At 35.5% G+C, this 23246-nt stretch overlaps 1 protein-coding gene across 8 annotated transcripts in view; it reads right to left on the bottom strand.

The window, feature by feature from the left end:
• zgc:114120 (uncharacterized protein LOC619267 homolog) overlaps window positions 1-23246 on the bottom strand; it is a 52617-nt gene that overhangs the window by 5251 nt on the left and 24120 nt on the right. For 5 of the 8 annotated variants that reach the window (XM_043226275.1, XM_043226281.1, XM_043226274.1 and 2 more), the window contains 16 exons: window positions 16913-17114; window positions 15072-15397; window positions 12925-13703; window positions 11881-11964; window positions 11709-11749; window positions 10366-10389; window positions 8900-9060; window positions 7584-7759; window positions 7368-7498; window positions 5847-5994; window positions 5543-5763; window positions 4613-4839; window positions 3525-3831; window positions 3138-3280; window positions 1786-1971; window positions 1471-1590 (listed from right to left, as the gene is read on the bottom strand). In XM_043226275.1, coding sequence (XP_043082210.1) covers window positions 1471-1590; window positions 1786-1971; window positions 3138-3280; window positions 3525-3831; window positions 4613-4839; window positions 5543-5763; window positions 5847-5994; window positions 7368-7498; window positions 7584-7759; window positions 8900-9060; window positions 10366-10389; window positions 11709-11749; window positions 11881-11964; window positions 12925-13703; window positions 15072-15397; window positions 16913-17114 — 3276 coding nt within the window. The remainder of the gene's footprint in view (window positions 1-1470; window positions 1591-1785; window positions 1972-3137; window positions 3281-3524; window positions 3832-4612; window positions 4840-5542; window positions 5764-5846; window positions 5995-7367; window positions 7499-7583; window positions 7760-8899; window positions 9061-10365; window positions 10390-11708; window positions 11750-11880; window positions 11965-12924; window positions 13704-15071; window positions 15398-16912; window positions 17115-23246) is intronic. The other 3 variants (XM_043226276.1, XM_043226277.1, XM_043226279.1) reach the window with 3 other exon arrangements.

Below are 23246 nucleotides of genomic sequence, written 5' to 3'. Positions count from 1 at the left end.
TCTTCGGACTTCGGACTGAACTCACTGCTCAATTTCGTTATAGTTTCTTGTGACGAATGGCTTGTCAATACAGTAAAAATGAGGCAAGGACGTAGTTAAGAAAAGCTGTCGAGACTGATGAGCGGGTGAAGTCGGGAGTTCATTTAGACCGCAGTAGCTGACATGTTTTTTTTGTCTTGTCTGTTTGTTATTGGCTCTTGCTTTAAAGACTTTAAGCTTGTTAAAATTGATTTGTTACCGCAGTGTCACAACATTACTGTCACTGTGAAGAAGAGGCACAGCTTGACATAAAAGATAGAGAGAGAGAGAGAGAGAGAGAAGAAGAGATGACCTTGACTGATATAACGCTGTTCGTTCCAACAGCTTAGCTTCAAAGTCACAATGTTATATCTGTAAAATGTGACAGATGTAATAATTATTTGCGTGTACATTTTGCTGTTTACAGAGTTGCTGTTCTTTGAACCATTTTTTTTTTGCTTGCTTTAAGGAAATATGTGACTTTAAAAAAATAAAAATTGCAAGAGATATCGTAAACTCCCAGTGTCTTGACCCTAACGGCATTAAGGATGGAAGCACATTTTCACCTAAGAGTAAAATTAAAACTAATTGTGAGAAATTAAGAAATTGTAGCATTCTGAAACATAAAATAATAATACATATTAAATAAAATTACAAAAAAATATTTTTTAATATTCCGTTATGCAATATCAATTGAAGCAATTAAGAATTACATTTGCAATTTTGAGAATTTTTAAAATGTAATAATATCATTAATATCAATACGTTCTTAAAGTATATTTAGAAAAGTGTATATTTATAATATTCATAATTATTTTAACTAAATGCAATTATTATATTATTATTACATACAATTAAATTATAATTATTTTTACTGTAAATATGATCATCATCATTACACCATATTTAATGATTTAATAATTATATTATTAAATTAAATTACTAATATTTTATTTAATGTTTAATAATAATAATAATATTAAATTAAAAATATTGTATATTATTGAATTTCTTAATGTTGAAACCCTTTAACATTTCACCAAAAATAATATATTATTAAATACAGCAAATAAGTATTAAATACCACACAATATATTATATTAATTATTATATATATTATATATTATAATGTAAACAATTACCAATTTTCAGAAACTATAAAACCTCTGAGGTGGAAACAGACTTTTATATATCACATACAACAAGTCAAGAAACACTTAAAAAGGTTAGAAAAACATGTTTAGTTCCAAGTGTGTTTTTGTAGCTGGGTTTCAATACCAATCCTCATTCGAAGCTGTCTAACAACATGCAGCAGTACAGCTGGTTAAAGACTTGAAGAGATGACAGATTAATAGGTTTTGTGTCAGAGTGCGTTAGTAAGGTTCAGGAAAAACCTCGACGCCAAAAGTTACAGGGAGGCCTTAGAGGAAGGACTGGCAGTTAACACGTTACCTCTCTCCACAGAGAGTTGCTGATCCACTGGCCCGCCCTGTCAACACTGTTAGGAGTGACCTCAGCAGGGCTTTGGGCCTCAGCAGTGACCCTCAGTCTCACTGGGGCTCTCTGAAACGCCTGTCGTGTTGTTGTGTGTGGATTAGCGCATCGACGCGTTTAGATTTGGAGGAAAATGCACAACACATTATTTCCCAATCTGCAGCATTCAATTTTTGTACAAGCAAAAGGGTGCTTTCCAATTTGGATGTACCTCGATGTCATCCTATATGAAGATACGCACACTTTTGGTGATAAGGTGGAACAGCTCTTTACCTCCAGCTCTGCCATTATCTTCTCATCTTCATCCTCATCCTCCTTCATCCCAGAAGCAGCGATGACCGGAGGCGTGGATGAAGGTCGGGGCCCGTCGGAGGTCGACGGACGTCTCAGTTTCACGGGAGGCGTCTGGGATTGAGTCGGCACTTCAGCCTCTTCTCTGTTCTCCATCTTCTCCAGTTTCTGCAAAAAGAGCAACCTAATAAACATCTGCAGGCACAGCAACATATGAAGCACAAGGACTATTAACAGCTGCAGCAAAGGAAATAAAGCTTTAATTTACAGTTGACAGGCAATCAAGTGCAAAATACATATTAATTAGTTTGTAACTGCTTATAACTAAAGCATTTGAATGTTGCTAAGCTACTGCTCCTTGAAATAAAGTTGAGTTAAACCAAACTGGTTCAGATGATTACCGAGTGGAAATGATGTAAATCTAATCATTTTGACCGAATATATGCTATATATATAAGTTTCAATCTATCAAAATAAAAAGTTGGCACACTTCATTAGCACCATGATCTGAGGGTACATGTACACAAAATCAGAAGAAAATAATAAACGGTAAAAACGGTAAAAAAAATAAAAGATCTATTGAAATAAAATACAGGTCATGAGATCAGTGTTCAAAGGTTATGATGATAACTAAATAACTATAGAATATATAGAAGAAAATAGATGCTACATCTGAGAAAACAATGATCTATTGAAACGAAATTTGGCACACTTCACCAGCACCATGACCTAAGGATCCATGACAAGTTTGGAAACAGCACCAACTACAAGTCATGAGATCAGTATTGAAAGGTGGTGATGATTAAACGCGAGTTAAAACGTACAGATGGAATATTTGCTGTATCTTGGCAAAACTTAGATCTTTTGAAAAGAAACTTGGCACACTTCATCAGAACCATGATCTGAGGGCATATGCCAAATTTGGGAACAGCACCACCTACAGGTCATGAGAACAGTGTTTAAAAAGTTACGATGATGTGAATCTAACGATTTTGACCCAAAATTAGAATATGCAGGAAGAGAACAGATGCTATATCTTGACAATATTTATTCTACCGACACAAATCATGGCACACGTCATTACCGCTATGATCTGAGAGTACAAGCCTAGTTTGGGAACAGCACCGCCTACGGGTCATAAAATACCAAAAACTATTTGTGCTCATAACATTTGAAGTGTCCGAAAATCGTGAGCTTTTTGTGTTCTATTTTTAAAAAAAAGCTTTAATGTATACGCACAAAATCTGGTACAAATAATCGACAGCATGCCCTTACATTACGACTGCACCTAACATTCAACAGATATAAGGTTTCTTACAAAAATTGTGCTTCACCTTCACATTCTTGTTTATGGTGATAACTTCTCCACTGCTGTTGGTTGTGAGCCCAAGGCCTGATGGGAAACTTCGTCGCGGAGGAGGAGGGGGTGGAGACTTGGATGGCTTCTCTGTACGATATCGTGGCACTGTCAGCTCCCCTGATCAATCAATCAAATCAAATCAATCAACAAAATAGACAAAATCGCAAGGCAGCTTCTGTAGTTTTTGGTACAGCGATAATGCGTTGCACTTTATTTTACAGTATGTGTACTTACAATGTACTTACAGTGTACTTACACAAGAATGTACTGGTAATATAAGAGTTAGAATCCAGTTATTGGAATTACTACAATAAGTACATAGCATGTACATGAGGAACGGGGCTGTAAAATAAAGTGCTACCTGATAATGTAACCACACCTGATCCCCTGCGTGGGATGCCGTCTTTGCTGGGTGGTTTCGGTGGGGTTTTGCTCGGCTGATGTTCAGGTGTTAAGCTAGGAGTGGAGGATGTTGAGCCGGGCGCCGGGAGGGAGGACAGCTGGGGTTTTGGCGGTACAGCCGGCTTTGTGATCTGCTTGGCGGCGAAGTCCAGGTCTGGAATGGCCTTCATCAGCTCAGCTTGAGTTTCCTCCAGCAGACGATTGATGTCTTGAGCGCTGAACTGAGTCAAACTGGCTCTCTTCTCCTCCCAGTCTCGCTCTGCAGCCTGAAGACACACACCCACATGTGTTATCACGCAGAGATTCCCAAACTTTAAATAAATCTCAACCAGGGATGTGATGCACGTTTTTAAGAGTGCCGGGTTTTAAAGAGAGGAAAAACGCTGAATTTAGCAACATGATTCAAACCCTTAAAATATTTCAATTGCGATATTAAAAAGACTTAAACTGCAACGTCCTACTCAAAACAGCATTATTATTCATGACCATCACAAATAAGGTAAAAGCAGACAATTTCATTCTAGTGACAAATCCTAGAGTTGTAATTGGACATGTAAAACCGTTGAATTATTGTCCTTACCTAAGCCACATACGTTCTATGTTGATATCAGAGAACAATTTAAAATATTGTATAAATTCATTCTTTAATGCAAAAAATAAAAATAAAAAGAATGTAGCAGTAGCATTCAAGCAAGATTAAATAATATATATATACATATATATATATATATATATATATATATATATATATATATATATATATATATATATATATAATATATTAATATAATAAATATATATATTAAATAAATATACAATCTACTAAATATATATATATATATATATATATATATATATATATATATATATATATATATATATATATATATATATATATATATATATACTTTTAACTATTAAATATAAACTAATAATTTAATAAAATAATATGTGTTGTATTTAAACCCTCAAAAATATGTGTCCACCATCTTTTTGTAAATATGCACATCTTCTCTAACATCCGTGGAAACACAAATAGTTCATTACCAGTCGGACCTCCACAGACACTCCTTTATCAGATTCTCTGCGTGTGGGCAGATCTTCCAAGCCGCTGGTCTTTATTGGACCTGCGGAGGTGCCGTCCAGTTCAGGCATGATGGGATCTGTGGCCCCGGCTCCTGCCAGCCAGTTACCCAGCGTGGTGCTGCCGGGAATGCTGCTCATACTGGCACCAACAGTGGAGCCCAGCACGTTAGAAAGACTAGTGGTGCCTCCTAAAATCAATAAATCAATAAATCAGTTGTCCATATAAATGCTTCCGAAGCTTGTTCTGTAAATATCAGTTCAGAAATAGTTACTCCACCCCAAAACGAAAATTTAGTTATTAATCACTTACCCCCCATGCCATTCCAAACCCATTCGTAACACAATTTAGGATAAAAAACGGAAAGCTTGTTACTGTTCTATTGATGGAGAAAGCTATTACGGATTTGGAAATACATGGGGATAAGTGATTAATGACAGAATTTTCATTTTGGGGTGGAGTAACCCTTTAAAGTGTGCTGTAAATTTACTCACCCTCAACCATTCGATATACATAGTTAGTTTTTTCGTCAGAACAGATTTGGAAAAATGTTGCTTGCCAATGGGTGCCGTCAGAATGTCCATACAGCCGTTAAAAACGCAATAATAATAAACACCATTCCAGTCCATCAATTATTATTATTTGTTTCTCTTTATAAGATGTTAATTAATGGATTGGAGTGGTGTGGATTATTGTGTTTTATCAACTGTTTGGACATTCTGACGGCACCCATTCACTGCAAAGGATCGATTGCTGAGCAAGTGATGCAATGATACATTTCTCCAAATCTAAAGAAGAAATAAACTCATCAACATCTTTTATGACCCGAGGGTGAGTACATTTTCAGTTTTAGATGAACCGCTTTTTTAATAAATCATAAAACTGGTGTTTACCTATAATGGAAGCACTCGTCAGGCCAGGATTTGTGGTATTAGTACCCAGGGAGGCAGAAAGAGTGGCAGTGGCCGATAAGGTGCCCCCGAGGTCGGGCAGATTTAAAGAAGGGCTGTTGAGAATATCTAGATCAGAGCTCCTGCTGAAGTCAGCGTCACTCACGCTGGAAACTGAACTGCTGAAGTCATCGGGTGTCCTCCACACACCTTCAGATACCTGCCTGTACACAAACACACGCTTTAGGCACGGCACTAGAGAACGTATCCGAACAGGAGCGACTGTTTACGTCTTTGCGTGCGCTACCTTCGTAGTAGAGCGAGTGTATTGGTGATGTTTCTGCAGCGTTTCAACAGGGCCTCCAGCCTGAGCGGTTCCTCTTTCAGAAACTTGACGGCTTCCACCTCCACCCTCAACACCACGCGCATTTTACTTTGTAAAGTGGGGAACTGATCTAAATACATAAATCGTAGAACATAACACATAGAATTATCTTATAGCTGAATTAAAGAGAAAAAAACAAGTTGCCTTTTTTTGGTGAACCAAAAGCAGTCTGATTCCTAAACAAGGTCTAAAGGTTGAAAACAGCAAAGTTTTAAATCTGAAAATGCACGGTGTATAGTTATTTTCTCTCAAAAGTAAGAGCCGACTCTGAATCACTGAAACGAGTCGTTTTTAAAATGAATCCCAAGCTTTTTCGCTTTGACCTCAAAGTGAAACATTAGCATATTGCCCGCCCACTTTTTTGTCCTTTTCGTGTTTGTCTGAATGAAAATGCTGATTCATTCTTTGCCACTAGGTGCCAATGAATCGTTGAACAAAAAGTGTTTTTTTTGACTTTGCATGCATGTTAACCTCATGTTTGGGACTCTCAAAACCAAAATATAATTCTTTTATTACCCTTAATAGGGGCACTTTAAGATATGGATCTTTTAGGGAATCAAAACCATTCAGCTCAACTGGTGAGGTTCAACTGCTGAAGGAGCAATCAGTTCGGTTTAGTGAATAAATAAATAGCACAATTAGTGTAGTTTGACTCTTTAAACAAGAAATGGCTGTTGTTTTCAGCGAAGTTTAAACTGATTCCTGAATAAATGACTTTTATGAGTCAGTTCATTTTAGTGAGTCAAAAAAACAACCAAATGCACAGCACAACCGGTATCATGAATAAATGTGAAACATACAGCACAACAAATGTAATCCAATTCCTGAAAGTATGACTCCTAGGAGTAGTTCTTTTTAATGAATCAGAAACATAACAGAACAAGTTTAGTCATATTGCTGAATTATTAATGACTGTTAGGACCCGTTTATCTTAGCGAATCTAAAAACACAAAGCACATTCAGTGAGGTCTGATTCCTAAACTAAACGGTTCTTTTGTGTGAATCATGAACATACAACACAACCGGAATAGTTTGACTCGTGAAACATAATAAGGATTCTGCACTTTTCAGTAAAACAGTCTGATTCCCGAAAGAACGACTCTTATGAGTCAAAAACGGAGTACAGCACAACCAGAGTAATCTGACTCTTGAACAAATCACTGATACGAACAAGCCCTTTACGGAGAATAACAAACATACAATGCAATCAATATAGTTTGACTCGTAAACGTTTCGTTTTAGTGAATCAAAAATCTGAATCCCGAATGAATGACTCTAATCGGCCTGTTCGTTTTTTACAGACAAGCTGTTATTACAACTGTACAGTACAAATTCGTGCAATCAAACAAACTATCCACTGATGATCGGTTGATACGAATCACTATTTATATAAAAGTGAAAATGTCCAAATATATACTGCGTGCAGATTGATCATTCACTCACTCTTGAGGTCAGTGACGGTCTCTCCGAGCCTCCTGAGCTCCAGACTCTTCTGTTCTATTTCCTGTTCGGTCACCAGGTGATGGTTAAGCCCCGCCCCCATCCTCATCTCCTCCACCGAGCGCTCGAGGTCGCTGGAAACACAAGGAAACACATCGCATCCAACGCAATTCATATGCGGCGCTGTTTTTCGTTAGAGGCGTAAGGGCTTGGGCTCACTGTAGCTGCTGTATGATAAGTTCTTCTTCATTAAGATAGCGTAGCCTCTCCTCCTCAACCAGAAGACGCTGGCGCTGTAACGGATCTTCTTGCGTGCGGGACGCCTCGATCAGACACATCCCCAAATCAGACTCGGTCTGCCTCAGCAACGCCTGAACAGAGTCCTGGTTCTGCAGCTGTGAGACACACAGAGAGAGACAAACTGTTGTTCAATATATGAACTGAAAGAATAGATACATCAAAATGTTTTCATGCAGTACACATTTTCCATGAAATCGGCTGTCAAACTCCAAAACAAAAACATTTATTATTTGTGTTATTTCCCTAGTCTTCTGAAGAAGCTTTGTGTGAATGAAGTGAGTTATTTCTTTAAGGCATTATTTATAATTATTTTACCCCGATGAATATGTCATAAGTTAGAAGGTTTGCTATTCATCAAGCAGTATTTTTTCATTCATTCCCACATGTGCACAAGATCAAATACACGGCAAAAACAATTCTATAATTTATTTGTTTTCTAAACCTTCCAGCTGAAATATAAAATATTACCATTTAACTGTTCCCAAAATAATACACATTTTTGCACTATAAATTCTAATAAGTATAGTGATAATAAGAAATGAGTATATATTAATATACCATATATATATATATATTTAAATAACTTTATATATATATATATATATATATATATATATAGAATTCTTTATGTGAATTTTATAATAGATTTAACTACATAAAATATATATATTCATAAACAATAAAATAGCAGAGTAAATAAACTATATTGAATCATTTATCTATATTGAATATAGTAATATTATTGACATATTATCGTACATAAATTATTAATATATACATATTTTTATATATTTCATTATTATAAATATACATTTATTTTTATCTAAAAATATAAAGTAATATATTTTACATATTTTAGTTATACATTTTAAATAAAAATGTATTTAGTACAATTATTAGTATTCACAATTAAAATGAATAAAAATAAAATATGTCAGAGTAAAAATTTATATTTTTTAGATATTTACATTTAATTTTATTATATTCTTATTATTCATAATAATGCCATATTATCATTATAATATATAAATGATACAAATAGCAATATTATATATACACAACTATTTTATATATACAAACAGTAATATATAAATACTTCTATCTATATATTACTTCTATCTAAATATTTCTATCTATATAAATACACATCGTTCATAAAACCACCTTTAAACTGTGATCCCACGTCATCAAACAAATCATCAACAACACACACACACACACACACACACACACACCTGTAACTGGCGCAGTTGTGTCAGCTGTTTGCGCAGTTCAACGGTGTGCTGCTGCAGGTCAGTCAGGTGCAGCTGCATTTGTGAACGGGACATTGCTATTGGCTGAGAGGCTGCGGAGGGCGGAGGCGGCATCAGCGCCAGAGGAGCGGACGGAGACGACACTAACAATCCACAGGAGCAAAAGTCATACATAAAACACTCGACTCGCATAAAAACACGTGCAGTTTCGTTTAAAAATCGGATTATCCATAAGCCTGTTAGTCATTCTGCTAATCTATTAGAATCTTTCAGAAAATGTCTCATCTCCATATTAACCACAAAAGAGCAACAAAAGGCTTCTGATTCTGCCTCGATTCGTACATTGTGAGTCACATCCAAAAAACAAGCCCAACACAACTCGGTACATCTACAGTACGCTGTATATTCATGCAACACACATTCAAATTCAGACCCTTGGTAGCACTTTATTTTAAGGTGTCCATAATACAGAGTAATTACCTAGTAAGTACTTAGTAGTAGCCGTCGCATTTAAATGTACTTACCATGTAACAAAGTTAGGGAACACTTTAATTACAACACAGTTATAAGCTACTTAAAATAAAGTGTATCAAGGTTGTACTTAAGTGTACTTTATGTGTATATGTATACCTTAACTAGATTTTTTATACCTTATCCTTTGATTTAACCCATTAACACACAGCTTGAATACATGTGATACCTAATTACATCAAAATCACATAATATTACACAAACATAATCTGCTTAAAATACAGTGTATCGAGATTGTACTTAAGTGTAAGTATACGTGTAACAGTAACATAATTACAAAAAACTTAATAACTTAGTTGCATGATAAGCACACTTTATTTCATGTAAGTACAACGGCTACTACTAAGTACCTAATTAGGTATTAAGACACCTTAAAAGAAAGTGTTACCAGACCGTTATATCTGCATATACATTCACACTGTTAGGACTCTCAGAAACAGACTGTGATGTCCATATTACCTCCTTTTAAGAACTGGAAAAGGAAGACGAAACATTCTAGTACACTGACATTCAGGTGTTAGTGGGAATTTCCATACAACAAAAACATTCGGGAAGAATCTATAGGACAGACACATATATCCAGTGCCTATAAAAGAGAACTCCTCATTGGACTTTTGGCGCTACGTGAATCATCACCGGCATTTAACGTGGATTTTGAGTTCTGCGATCTTCAGTAATGCATATTAGATTAGTGACACGTAAAAGTCAAAGGAGGTGAATACTTTTTGTAGACACTGGATATACATAAACAGACGGTTTTCAAACTCCGGGATCTGAGATCCCTCAATACAGACATTCTGTACACACTCCTGACGCAAAAATTGCAATGCACAAATCGCAATGCAACACAATCTGTTATGCAACACACGCAGGGGAAACCGAGAAAGTGACAGACAACCAGACAGAAAGTAATATACCTTTTTGTTTTCTAAACCTTCCAGCTGAAATATAAAATATCACCAGTTAACTGTCCCCAAAATAATACATACTAGTGCACAAGAAATTATAATAAACAAAAATAATGGCAATTTTATCACTGTCAATTATAATACATAAAAGATCAAAATATATTATTTAAAATAAAACTTATTATAAATTATAATGCACAAATAATTAAAATAAATATGAATAAATATATGTATATATATATATATATATATATATATATATATATATATATATATATATAGTCAAATTTATAACAAATTTCAATAAGTTGGCAAACAAAGATAAAAAGACATAAAAATATATAAATATTAATAATATATTAATCTAAACAATAATATAAATATTATTTAAAGTTATATATATATATATATATATATATATATATATATATATATATATATATATATATATAATACTTTGAGATTAATATATATATATATATATTACTTTGAGATTAACCAATTACAAATAAAAATACATTTAATGTAAAAATAAAGTAAAAATATCCATTTAAATAATAATAATAAGAATAAATGTCAGATGTATCATAAATTATAATTGAATATCTATATATAAATATGAAATACATATTAAAATAAATAATATCCATATAAATATACTATATTGTTTAATATAATAGTTTATTATTAATACAGGTGTGCAGATCCTACATGAATTAGCATATTGTGATGTGTCTGTGGCTCATGTTAATTTACATTACTGACACTCACAACTCGGTCACGGACTACAGCCATGAAACACAAACAAAAATTAGCTAAATGTAAACCAATCCAAACGAGCTTCATTTTAAGATCAAACTGCGGTCCTCGAGGACTTGGCCTGCCTGCTTCTGTCATTTAGACAAACATCCTTCAGCGCGGCACACAGTCGTATCTTAATATCACCATGCATGATTCACTCGTTTAACGGCCTGCTAATTGATACGCCTACACCGCATCCCTTAATTGTTCTTCTGAACATAATTAGTTTAGTAACAGCTATTCTGAAGCACAAACAGTTTGTTGGAACGGAGCGTCACCTCTTTATATCAACACGGTTATTTTATTCACCTCTTCCTCTTGTATTAGTATGTTTAAGCATTCGTTTCATGGGCCTAATTTGAATTGCATTCATTTTGACTGTGTTTGTTTCTAAATAATGTTTCGTTTGTATTGTAGATCCATCAGAATGGGCGCGTTTCCATCAACTGGGTTTTTAAATGTGATGATCTGTTTCGCACGTCTTCCTATTTGAAACTTTTTGTAAGGCGCTTAAGCTACATTGAAACACAGTTAAACCGTATGGTACTCACTCTCCGGCGCGGAGCAGTCACTCGCCGTTTCTGCTTTCTCACTGCAAGATAAACACAAGAAAGGTGAAGGACAAACTCCTTTTACATGATCGTAGAAGTTGCACGGACGTGTATTATTTAAAAAAATAACATTAAAATTAATTTTTGAGATTTCGAAGTCGAGATTACTTACGGGCTGTCTGGTCCTCGGGTCAAAACACTCTGAACCAATCCGGTTAAACTGGCTATCTGCTTCTCCATGGCCTCCATTCGCTCTCTAAAAAACACAAAATACCATTAAACGCATACAAACAGCATGCTCTTGCGTCATTTGACAACCCTAGAATGCATATTATTATTTATTAAAAAAAAAAGTCCGATTTATTCATTATAAATTATTATAAAATATATGAAATCAATATGTTTAAAATGTATTTATAATAGATTGTTACAATAAATATGAATATTAAATAACAAATATAAAATATCGAAAAATAACTTTTAGGATCGTATTTATTCGTTATAATAATATTAAATAATAATGTATTCAATATAATGTATATGTAACCACGGAACACAAAACCAGTCATTAATGTACATTTTTCAAAATTTATACATCATTTGAAAGCTGAAGAAAAAAGCGTATTTTATAATATTAATATATTAAAATAATATTGATAATATTAAAGTATTTGAGGTACAACCATTTTACAGTCTGGAATCTGAGGGTGCAAAAATGTAAATATTTACGGTAGGAAATTCGCAAAGTATCTTCATGGAACATGATCTTTACTTAATATCCTAATGATTTCTGGCATAAAAGAAAAATGCATAATTATGCCCCAGTGGCTTAAGACTTGCATGAGGTTTATTCATGCAAAAACCATTGTTTTTAGCTAAAAATGTTTTTAAAGTGCTCCAATTACAGATTTTTGAAAATCAGCTTTTGCGAAGTGCGCAACACAGCTATAAGCGAATGAAAACATCCGGCAAAGTTTTAAATCTTAAAGTGCACCGTGTGTAAAGTTATATATAGTCTCCCATAGGAAATAGTCAAAATTAGTTTTTAAAATGAATCTTAAGCAAACAAAATTGCGTCAAAAGTTAACTTTCTGGTTACCAGCGCTTATCAAAATATCTTCTTTTGTGCTCAACAAACAACATAAATAAATGCTGAAATAATTAAGCAATGTTTGGGGAACTATCCCTTTAAGGAGATAAAAAAACCTGCTCTCACCTGGTCTCCTCGTTACCAGGTAAGGTTGATCCGTACACCGGCATCGGCCCTCCATCTCCACCGGGGCCCCCGAGCATGCATATCTGCTCCATAGGGGGCCCTCCTGGACGATTCTTGGGACTCTCTATATACACAGTGCCATCTTTACGAAACCCGTGTCTCCCGGGGGACCCTCGTCCCGGGTGGCTCCCGTAGGGGTCCCTGCCATCAGACATTTTCTGAGGCGAGGCCGGAGGTAAAGTGCGGAAACCCATCGTAGCATATGGATCTGCGTATATTGGACCGCCGGGCCTGTAGAGGGCGCCCTCGAGCTCACACTGCAACGCAGCGGCAGGATAGCCGCTAATCGAGCGCACAGATCCGCGACGGTAGGCCAGAGCCTGCGGCGAAGCCACGCTCAGCCGGGGGTCCTGGACGAGCGAATAAGGGTCTGCGTATATCGCCTCGTTTTTTAGCAACACCACGCTCTTCGAAGACGATGCTATTTCCTCGTCCGGTTTCACGTCGCGCCTTTCTAGAATGGCACTTGGGGAGGGGCAAAACGCGGGGTGGGCGTGGCCGGTTTGCTGGGGGGCGTGTCCTCCGGGGTGGGCGTGGTGTTGCTGATACGGGTGGAGCTGAGGCGACGGGTGGGGTCCGGCGTAAGAGGAAGGACGCCCGCCCGTGTAAGAAAGACGCGACTGCGAGCGTGACGGAGATCCAGAGGGAGGAGAGGAAGACGGGAGTGTGTTTAAACGGCGCGTGGGAGACGATTCCCTCGAGGTGTACACCAGCTCTCTCTGGAGGAGTGAGAGAGAACAGGAGAGAGGGAGAAGTTAAGCACACATGACATATGACAAGAAAGATTCATAAGAGCGGAACCGCTGTCATTTACACACACAGTATAGATTTAAGGAAGGGATTGGACGTGTTCTTTATTATTATCATCTAGTATGCTGTAAAATCACAGTAAAACAAAGTAAAAATTCTTAAAGCCTGGAAATAGTACACAAAAGTTGGGGTCGGTTCAGATTTTGTTTTGCTCACAAAGGCTGCATTTATTTGATTGCAAATAGTAAAAATATTGTGAAAATGATTACAATTTAACATAACTGTGTCCTATATGAATATATTTTGAAAAGTAATTTATTTCATGTGATCGAGTCTCGGTGTCACATGATCCTTCAGACATCATTCTGATTGCTCAATAAACATTTCCGATTTTTTAAATTCTTTACATCAACAGAAAGAACAGCATAAAATAACATTACATATACATATTTTTTTGCCAATTTAACGCATCCTTGCAGAATAAAAATCATTTATTTCCAAATAAAGTCTATATGCAACACATCTACTGTTACACTAAATCTTTGGTGAGATTATGTTTTCTATATATATATATATAAAAAATTCTGAATCACTTTACAATTTATAGTGAATTAATATTATATTTAACAAAACATTATTTTACATTTATATGACTTTATATGACTACAAACATTGCTGTCAAATAATTTATAATGATTAATTGCATGTGTGCTGTGTGCATTTATTATGTATGCTATATATATATATATATATATATATATATATATATATATATATATATATATATATATATATACACACATTTTTATTTATTTTTTTAAGAAAAAGTGTAATCAATACATTAAATATAAAACATTAAATATATATTTTATATATAATATATTCATTATAAGAATAGAAATATATACTTTTAAATTAATGTAAATATATTTATAATATATTCAGCATTTGTGTGCATTTATATATATACATAATAAATATGCCCGTATACGTGCACATATAATGAGTAAATAAAAACTTTTATTTTGGATGCAACTGATCACAATGAATCATTAGACTAGTTATTTTATGGTAAAAAAAAATTGATTGTTTTTGTATAAATTAGAACTGAAGAAGAATATGTATATATCTAAAATGTCACTGCTAGTACGTTTATAGTAAAACATTGGTATGACGCTGCTAGTATACAACTAGTATACTAGTATAGGTAAAAAACCAAAAAGCATACTTCATCTGATTACTATTTTCTTGTTATTAATTTTAATAATGCATGAAAACCGATTTAAAAATGTGGGTTTTTTGTAATGCGTTATAGACATTGAGGTTCGCCGCCTCACCCGCAGGTCTCCGTTGGCGATGTGTGTGTGGTGTACGGGGTGGGCCGCGTGTTGAGGATTGTAGTGCGTGTCTCGTATGGGAGCCTCTCTGCAGTAAATCTTGATGAGACACCGGTCGTGGATGTCGCGAGGGTCCTCCAGCTCGTAGAAGATGTTGCGCGCCTCGTCTTTGATGAGCAGGGCCGTGCCGGGCGAACGCAAGGCGCCCATGGTCAGCTTCTGAGGGAACATGTGTACGATGAGGGCGTGAAGCGTCTCCATGCTGGTCAGCTCGTGAGTGATGTGCACCCGCCGCGTCTCGTCGCCGAACTGCAGGAACAACACCGCTGGAAAAACACACGGCCATTCAGTTGACACCCAGCGAGTAAAACACTCTCTCGCAGCTGCACGAAATATTGAACGCCGCTCGTCCGACCGGATTAGTGAACCAGAACTAACTGCGTGTAATTGATTTAGTCACAATCGGTCTGAGCGGTTGCGTAACCGCTGAGGGTGTGAAAACTTCCTCCCTGATTCACCCCGAACAATTATTGAAATTAAGCCGCAAAATTGACTCGTGTGTGGATGCTTCGCTTGCTGCATTCAGAGTTTCTCTGGGAATCAAACCCGCGACGCTGATGTTTGAGCTGCAGAAATGTAGATGCATTTCAATTGTAGGACTGATTTCTTTTATTCAGCAGAGATGCACTAAATTTCGGAACTTTCTATTCATTAAAGAATACAGATAATACGCAATTTCTACAAAACATTAAGCAGAAATCAGCTTTCAGCAGCGATAATAATAATAAATGCTGAGGAGAATGTGAGGAGAAGATCTGCACATCAGAAGGATTTCTTAAGGATCATTTGACACCGAAGACTACAGCAACGATGCTGAAAGTTCAGCTTTATATCACTGGAATGAATTACATTCTCAAAATATTCAGACAGCAATAATTCATATTCATGTTTTTATGAAATAACAGTAACAAAAAAGGTGTTTTGTTAAGCATTAATTGTTAATAATAATAGTAAATAGTCATCATTTAATAGTATTTAATGAATAGTTAGTAGTAAGTATTATAATAATAATAAATAAGGTAAGCATTTAACGAAATTTAGTAGGCAAAGTTTCTAGTTTTTAAATAGTGCTGCCATAGGATTAATCGGATCCAAAATAAAAGTTTTTATTTACATATGTATGTGAACTGTTTATATTTATTATGTATATATAAATACACACACACACACACACACACATATGTATATATATATATATATATATATATATATATATGTGTGTGTGTGTGTGTGTGTGTGTGTGTGTTTATATTCTTATATTAAAACATATTTAATAAACATTTTCTTAAATATATAAATGCATGTGTTTTGGATATACATAATAAACACATACACAAAAACATTATGAAGACAAAAACTAGTTATATTTATAGTAAATGCAATTAATCGTTTGGCACTAGTTTTAAACCATTCAGTTCTGGCAAATGGCAGAATCAAACTTTTATATATATATATATATATATATATATATATATATATATATATATATATATATATATATATATATATATATATCACGACTATAGCACATGAACATTGTAATATTTACATGCCAAAAGCTAGCTTCAGTATTTAGCATCACGCTTCTTCTTGAGGCTTGTAATCTCCGCCCAATATAGAGGTCAGCCAATCAAATAAAGTTATTTATAGTAGAAGGATAAAAGCTTCACGAGCAACGAAGACGGGTTTGTTAGAGAGGTCAGAATGGTCTAAATGGTGCACGAACGCTTGACTAGCACTAAAAGTACAGATAAAACGCCACAGAAGAGTAGCTGTCCTACCTGGCGCTCTCAGTTTAGCCTGGCTGGGCGACCGCGCCAGAGGAAGACTCTGTCTGAGGATGTTGGAGCGACTGAAGCCCAGCGGCAGCTCAGCATCGGCCATGCTTTCCAAACTCTCCGCGGACGCATAACACAGGCGCCCTCCTACCTGCTCGCCCAGAGACTGCTGCTGCAGCCCCGCCGCGCCGCGTGGAGTCCGCGCCTGCCGGAGACAGAGACAGACGGATCAGACGCGCGAGGGAGGGGACGCTCTCTAATTGCCCGTATTGCAGAAGTAGCAGTTTGGCAAGGGTAACGAAACCTCCGCGATGGGAAGGCGAACGAGCGCCTGGGGGAAATTAGGCTGCGCGCGCGCGCGGCGAAAGGAAGCCCATGCGGGATAAAACGTTCTCAAATCAGGCTGATAACGTGATCGTGTCAGCTCGACTGCTACCGTAGCTGAGGCAGAAGAAGACAAACCGCATAAGACGTTCTCGAATTCGTGGTATTTCGATTTGAAATGGTTAAAATCAATTATTTTAGGAATGTTTTTGTTGGAAGGTCTATTATGTTCATCAAGGATGCATCTACTTGATGTAAAAAAAAAAATTAAAAAAAATTATATATTAAAAAAAAAAAAAAAAGATATAGTTTAAAAGGTAGTATATGGTAGTATTGTAAAATTTTATATTACATGTTTTTATTTGATGGTTTAAAATGTCATTTAGTCATTTGATCAATAAAGTCATATTTTCAGAATCATTACTTCTGTGTCTCGCGATGCATGAAAAATGTGTTGCTCAAGAAACATTTTAACAGTTATGGCGGTGGTATGTTTTTGTGGAAACTGATACATTTTGTATTCTTTGATAAGCGGAAAGTTCGAAACATCTATTTAAAATAGAAATCTTTTGTTACACGATAAATGTCTTAAATGTCGTTTTTGACCAAATAAATGCAACCTTCGTAAATAAAAATATTAATTTTAATTATTTAAAAAAAATATGAAAAGTAGCGCATGCATTGACAAAGCATGTTTAAAATACCCATTAAAATATATATTTTTAAAAAATATTCAAAATATCAAATGCCATAATTAAAATAAAGCTAAAACCGAAAAGTATGATACAAAAAAAGTCAGTATGATTTTCCAGAGGTTTTCTAAACAACAACTCGAAATGTTGAACCGTTTACCAGACAGGACAAACATGCAAACACTCAATTTTTGCAACTTAAAAAAATAAATAAAAAAATCTACTCACACCAATATCTGTTTTCTTTAAATCTCAGTACAGTACGTGTTGAATATAAGAGATGTGGCAGTGTGTCAAAGATAAAGTTTGCAGCCTCGAGGATCGTCTTAAGATGAACGCACAAAATGATTGGCTAATACGGTTTGATTGACATGCATTCTAGCCAATCAGAACGCGCGTAGGCTTGACAGACGGGACAGATGTTAGCAGCTGTGCCCCTTCCGTGACAAATTCCTCGGGTGTTGGAATTCAGTCCTGAAATCCCGTTCTAATGAGAGATGTATTTAGGAATGTGCTGTAAGTTTCCAACATTTATTAACAAACCAAATAAAGTGAGCAGTTTGACAATCTGCTGCAGTTGGATGCAGAAATCTAGTGAGAATCAAAGCATCATTGATTCTGGCGTCTGTCTCTGCGGGCTACAGGTTAATGGCTTCACAGTAAGTGTGAATTAACCTCATTCCCCTTTAATAAATACATTAATTAGCATGACAGCTTCAACACAACAGCTCTTATTGATTGAGAAGTGTACTGAGACGGAGCTTTGATATTCACTTGACAACTATAGGGAGCCTATAAAGTGTACATTTATTGTTACTATTGAGTTATATAAACACACACACATTATTTTGCTATCACTGAGATATATAGTTCTAATTAATATTTAATATAATATTTGTATATACTGTGTATTCATTTTAAGTTTAGGTAAAGTTTTAGTGACTGTCATGTGGTTCTGTCATTTTTATTATTAGTTTTTTTTTTTTTTTTGAAGTGTCAGTTTTTATTCAATACATTTCATTATTTTTGTATCAAGACAAAACTAAATAATGAAACACATCTGATTTCTTTTGTATATCTTTATTCCGTTTAAAGTCTATTCATTTGTATTTCAGTTTTAATTATTTTAGCGTTAAGTCAAACAACCTGACATTGGCAAATATTGTAGCTGAGATGAAATATAAAAAGCTTCCAAATATTACATTTTTATTTTGGTCAAAGTCTATTTTTTATGTTTTTTAGTTCATAGTTGATAATTCAGTTCTTTATTAGCCTATAGTTGGTTTGTTTGTTTTCTATTTTGTAATTTAATTTTAGTTTTAGTTATTTTACTACTATCACGTTAAACTCAAAGTAGGAAATGTTGATTTGGAAATTATTTTAAGTTTTTAAATTTGATTTTATTGAAAATATTTTTTTTTAATTTTTAATTTTTTTTATTTGATTTTAATTTGAGCAATATGGAATTAAATAAAACACACATCTTTTTTATTTTTATTAATTTTTTCATTTCTAGAGTTTTTTTACGTTTTAATTTTAGTTACGTTCGTCCATCAAGTTAACCTAAACGAAACTTTTAAATGAATTGATGCAAGCTTTATTTAAGTATAATAAACCTGACACACACAAACAGTTCTGTCAAGACAATAAAAAGCTCAACTCATTAAATGGACAAGAAATGTCACTGAGAGTATGTGCTCCTGACAGAAAGGAGATGGCTCTCCAGGTGCACAGTCATCCAGCGTCTCTTAACCCGTCATGACTGCCTGTGTCTCCCATGAGTCTCCTCTGACTGGAGTGGTTTGTTGTCAGTGACAGGTCTGTGTGTGTGTGTGTGTGTGTGTGTGTGTGTCACTGGTACGGTTCACTGAGAACACGTTACAACGCAAGCCTGGTGCCGCACATCTGAGCTCCACACAGACAGCTCCAGCTCTGCTGCGTCACGCTGATCTGAGTTCACGCCGGGGTTCACGGCTCCTCTCTCCTGAGATTCACAGACAGCATCCAGTCGAGGAACTCGGTCCTTGTAATATTGATCCAGCTGTCATACAGATGCAAAATTCCTCACCTCGGTCAAAGGCTGCTGATCGATTGATCAGAGGAGGAAAATGGTAATCCGGGGCTGACATCTTGGCCAATGATAAACAGCAGAGACTTGATTGAATATAAAGATTTTTGAAGTGTCTTATGCTCATCAATTCTACATTTATTTAATAAACAAATACAGTAAAAAGTAAACACACACACACAAAAAAAAATATATATATATACATATATATATATATATATATATATATATATATACATATATATATATATATATATATATATATATATATACATATACATACAAAGTATATATATATATATATATATATATATACAATTACATATACATATAGGGTATATATATACACACACATACATATATATATATATATACTGTGTATGTATATGTATATGTATATGTATATATATGTATATATATATATATGATTCCTTTCTTTTTCATAAATATCTTTCACTTTTGATCAATTTAATGCATTTCTTGTTGAATATAACCAACAAAAACCCAGATGTGCATCAGTTTTATATAATATTGCGTTTGAATTAAATTCCGATTTTTAACGTAGCATTTTAAGGTTATGCCAGCTCCTCAACAAAGTACTTTACTTATTTAGCGTTATTTATTATTTACTGCGAGAAAAAGAAACAAAGACTGAAAAGCTTTGTCACGCTCTAATTATCACCCATAATACTCACACATGCTATTCAGGATGCGCCACATTTATCCAAACTGACTACTCAAGACTAACATTGTTGCAAAAATGTTTTATTTAAGACAAATGTCCTTATTCTAAAACAAACCCTTTCTACTCAAACATCCTGAATGGCGTTATGGTTCCCTCAAAAATACCAATCAGTATGTATATCAATACCAAGTATACCAATCAAATCAGATATAAATTACATTCTAAAACCTATTCAAATATAAATTTAAACAGTCATAATAATTAAGATTTACATTTTTTTGGACTGAATAAATTCAGACTTAGTCACTATAAAATATTTTTTTGGCCATAAGAGTGAACAGTAGTGCGTCTTACAGGTTAAAGCAACCCCCGGCGAACACTGGCTCTTTTTAAAACATACTTTATGGGATTTTTTACCTTTAACAGGATTGGACACTTGAGGACAGGAAACAATTTAGAGAAGAGGGATTCAGGGATCAACAGTGCAATCTGTCCAGGCCCGACGACTGGCTCCTTCAGCGAGACACTTAACTCCGGACGCTTCAGGGCAAAACTGTCCCAGCTATAAATGCATTTTTAATCGCCCAGTGTGAAGTTTCCAAATGGCAACTAATTAGAAATTGCTGAATTTTTCACACAATCTAATCATTATTGATATTCATTATTAATATTCCGACCTAATTATACGTACGCGAGGAAATCCAACAGCGACGAATGTACCTTTTTCTGCGCATTGGACGGCTCTCTTGCAGTCTAGTGTGCCTCGAGCTCATCGGTACACCTGGGGCCAATTTAACCAAAGCTAGCCGTGCGTTTCCACATGCCAGAAGCTGACAGAGCTTCCAATCTAGGTTAACCGGGTGGTTTTAGTTTCTGTCTTTGGAAATGTCCCCGTTTTACAAAGTGTTCGTAATGCTTTGCAAATGAAAAGAAAAAGAAAACAACTGGAACTACTTGCCAAAGCAAATGGGTAGTGACTATTTTTACCAACATAGCACGCTGCGCGATTGTCACCGATTCACCCGTTAAGAACTAACTAGAGGATTGCTGATGATCTACTTTAGAGGCCGTTCACAGAATCATCTTTTGCGCGCATCGAGTTAAAAGCAATTCCCCTGCATCCCAACGAGCGTACTATCCATTCTATGTGATCTTAATCGTTTTCACGTGACAAGAACCAACCAATCATCCTTTCCATAACAACATTGAAAGCTCAGCCAAGACTGAAGAACATCTGATCATAGCTGTTAATGGATAGCCATTTTTAAATAAATTTAGTGGCGGAGGCAGGCCCCTGCGAGCTATTTTTAGGGCTGCAATAAATGTATCCTTAGCCGAAACTTCATGGAGAGCAGAGGTCATGGTTGCAAGCAACCGAACGCTTTGGGGAAAGGCCGAAAACGGCCCTTTACACCGTTGCCTCCTTTTAGTTTTAATTAATAGCAATTGTGATATCCAAATTTCAGCAGAATCCGATTGGACTAGTTTTGAGTAGCAGTTTGGCTTGTTTTTTTTTTTTAATAACTAATAATAACCAACTAAAAGGTTAAACTTGCAAAATCTATATATGCAGTAAACATATGCTTTTGAGCTCAATATTTAGTGTAAAATGTAAATAAATACAATTAGGTGTAGTAAACAAAACAACATTTGAAAAATGTTTTAACGTTTTGCGAAAACAAATATGTGAAATACAAAAATATAAAATGTGTTTTCATATTTTATTTTAATTTGTTGTGTTTTTTTTCACAATTTTGTAATGTTTTGATCTGTTTGCTATTTGGTTAATATCTACTTGTTTTATAACGTGATTGTTATTATTAAAACCGGGGGTTCGGTAAACGTCATAAAAATGATTTATAGTAATGGTAGGCTATGGAAACCAAAACGAATAAAAAACAAGTCATGTAATAATAAGTGAGATATTTCAACCACCAAACTAGGAAACCTACTCTGCATCTGCACGATGCCTTTCATCCGAAGGTTTATACAGCGTGCAAGAACATAGCAGGCCAGGAGGAAAGCTGAGGGCAAGTTTCTTGCTCAAAAGGATCCCGGTAACACTTCAGATCGCAGGTTTGTCACGTTCATCTCTCCAGGGAGTTAAAGAAGACGATTAAAGCCGCGCACAGCTTGACCAAACCAGCCTCAGGATGCTCCGTGGGGTTCTTCAACACCTGTCCTCTCTCTCTCTCTCTCTCTCTCTCTCTCCTGATCCTGTGAAAGGTATCTCAGCTCTGGAGGACCTCCAGCATGGCCCCAGTGCCGAAGACAGGCGTCCTGAGATCCGCCAGGGGATGCGGACCGGCTGCTCTCGCGTCTCGTGTCCTTAAGACCCGCAGAAGTCCCTCAATGACTCCGATGTCGTAGGCCGCGTTTACAATGGAGGTGAATCACCGCACTGGAGCCTTGTGTAGGAGTTCGTCTTGAAGGTGGATTTCCAGGAAATGCACGGAGGCTATATATAAATTATTCACTTTATAGTTTCCATTATAAATGCTCCTATGGAGCCGCTGGATTACCCCAGTATGCACCTTTGTAACGCACTGCGCGCGCTTCAACGTTAAG

The sequence above is a fragment of the Puntigrus tetrazona genome, chromosome 24 (assembly GCF_018831695.1).
Source record: "Puntigrus tetrazona isolate hp1 chromosome 24, ASM1883169v1, whole genome shotgun sequence".
Lineage (NCBI taxonomy): Eukaryota > Metazoa > Chordata > Actinopteri > Cypriniformes > Cyprinidae > Puntigrus > Puntigrus tetrazona.
This window is presented reverse-complemented; position numbering and strand designations above follow the sequence as displayed.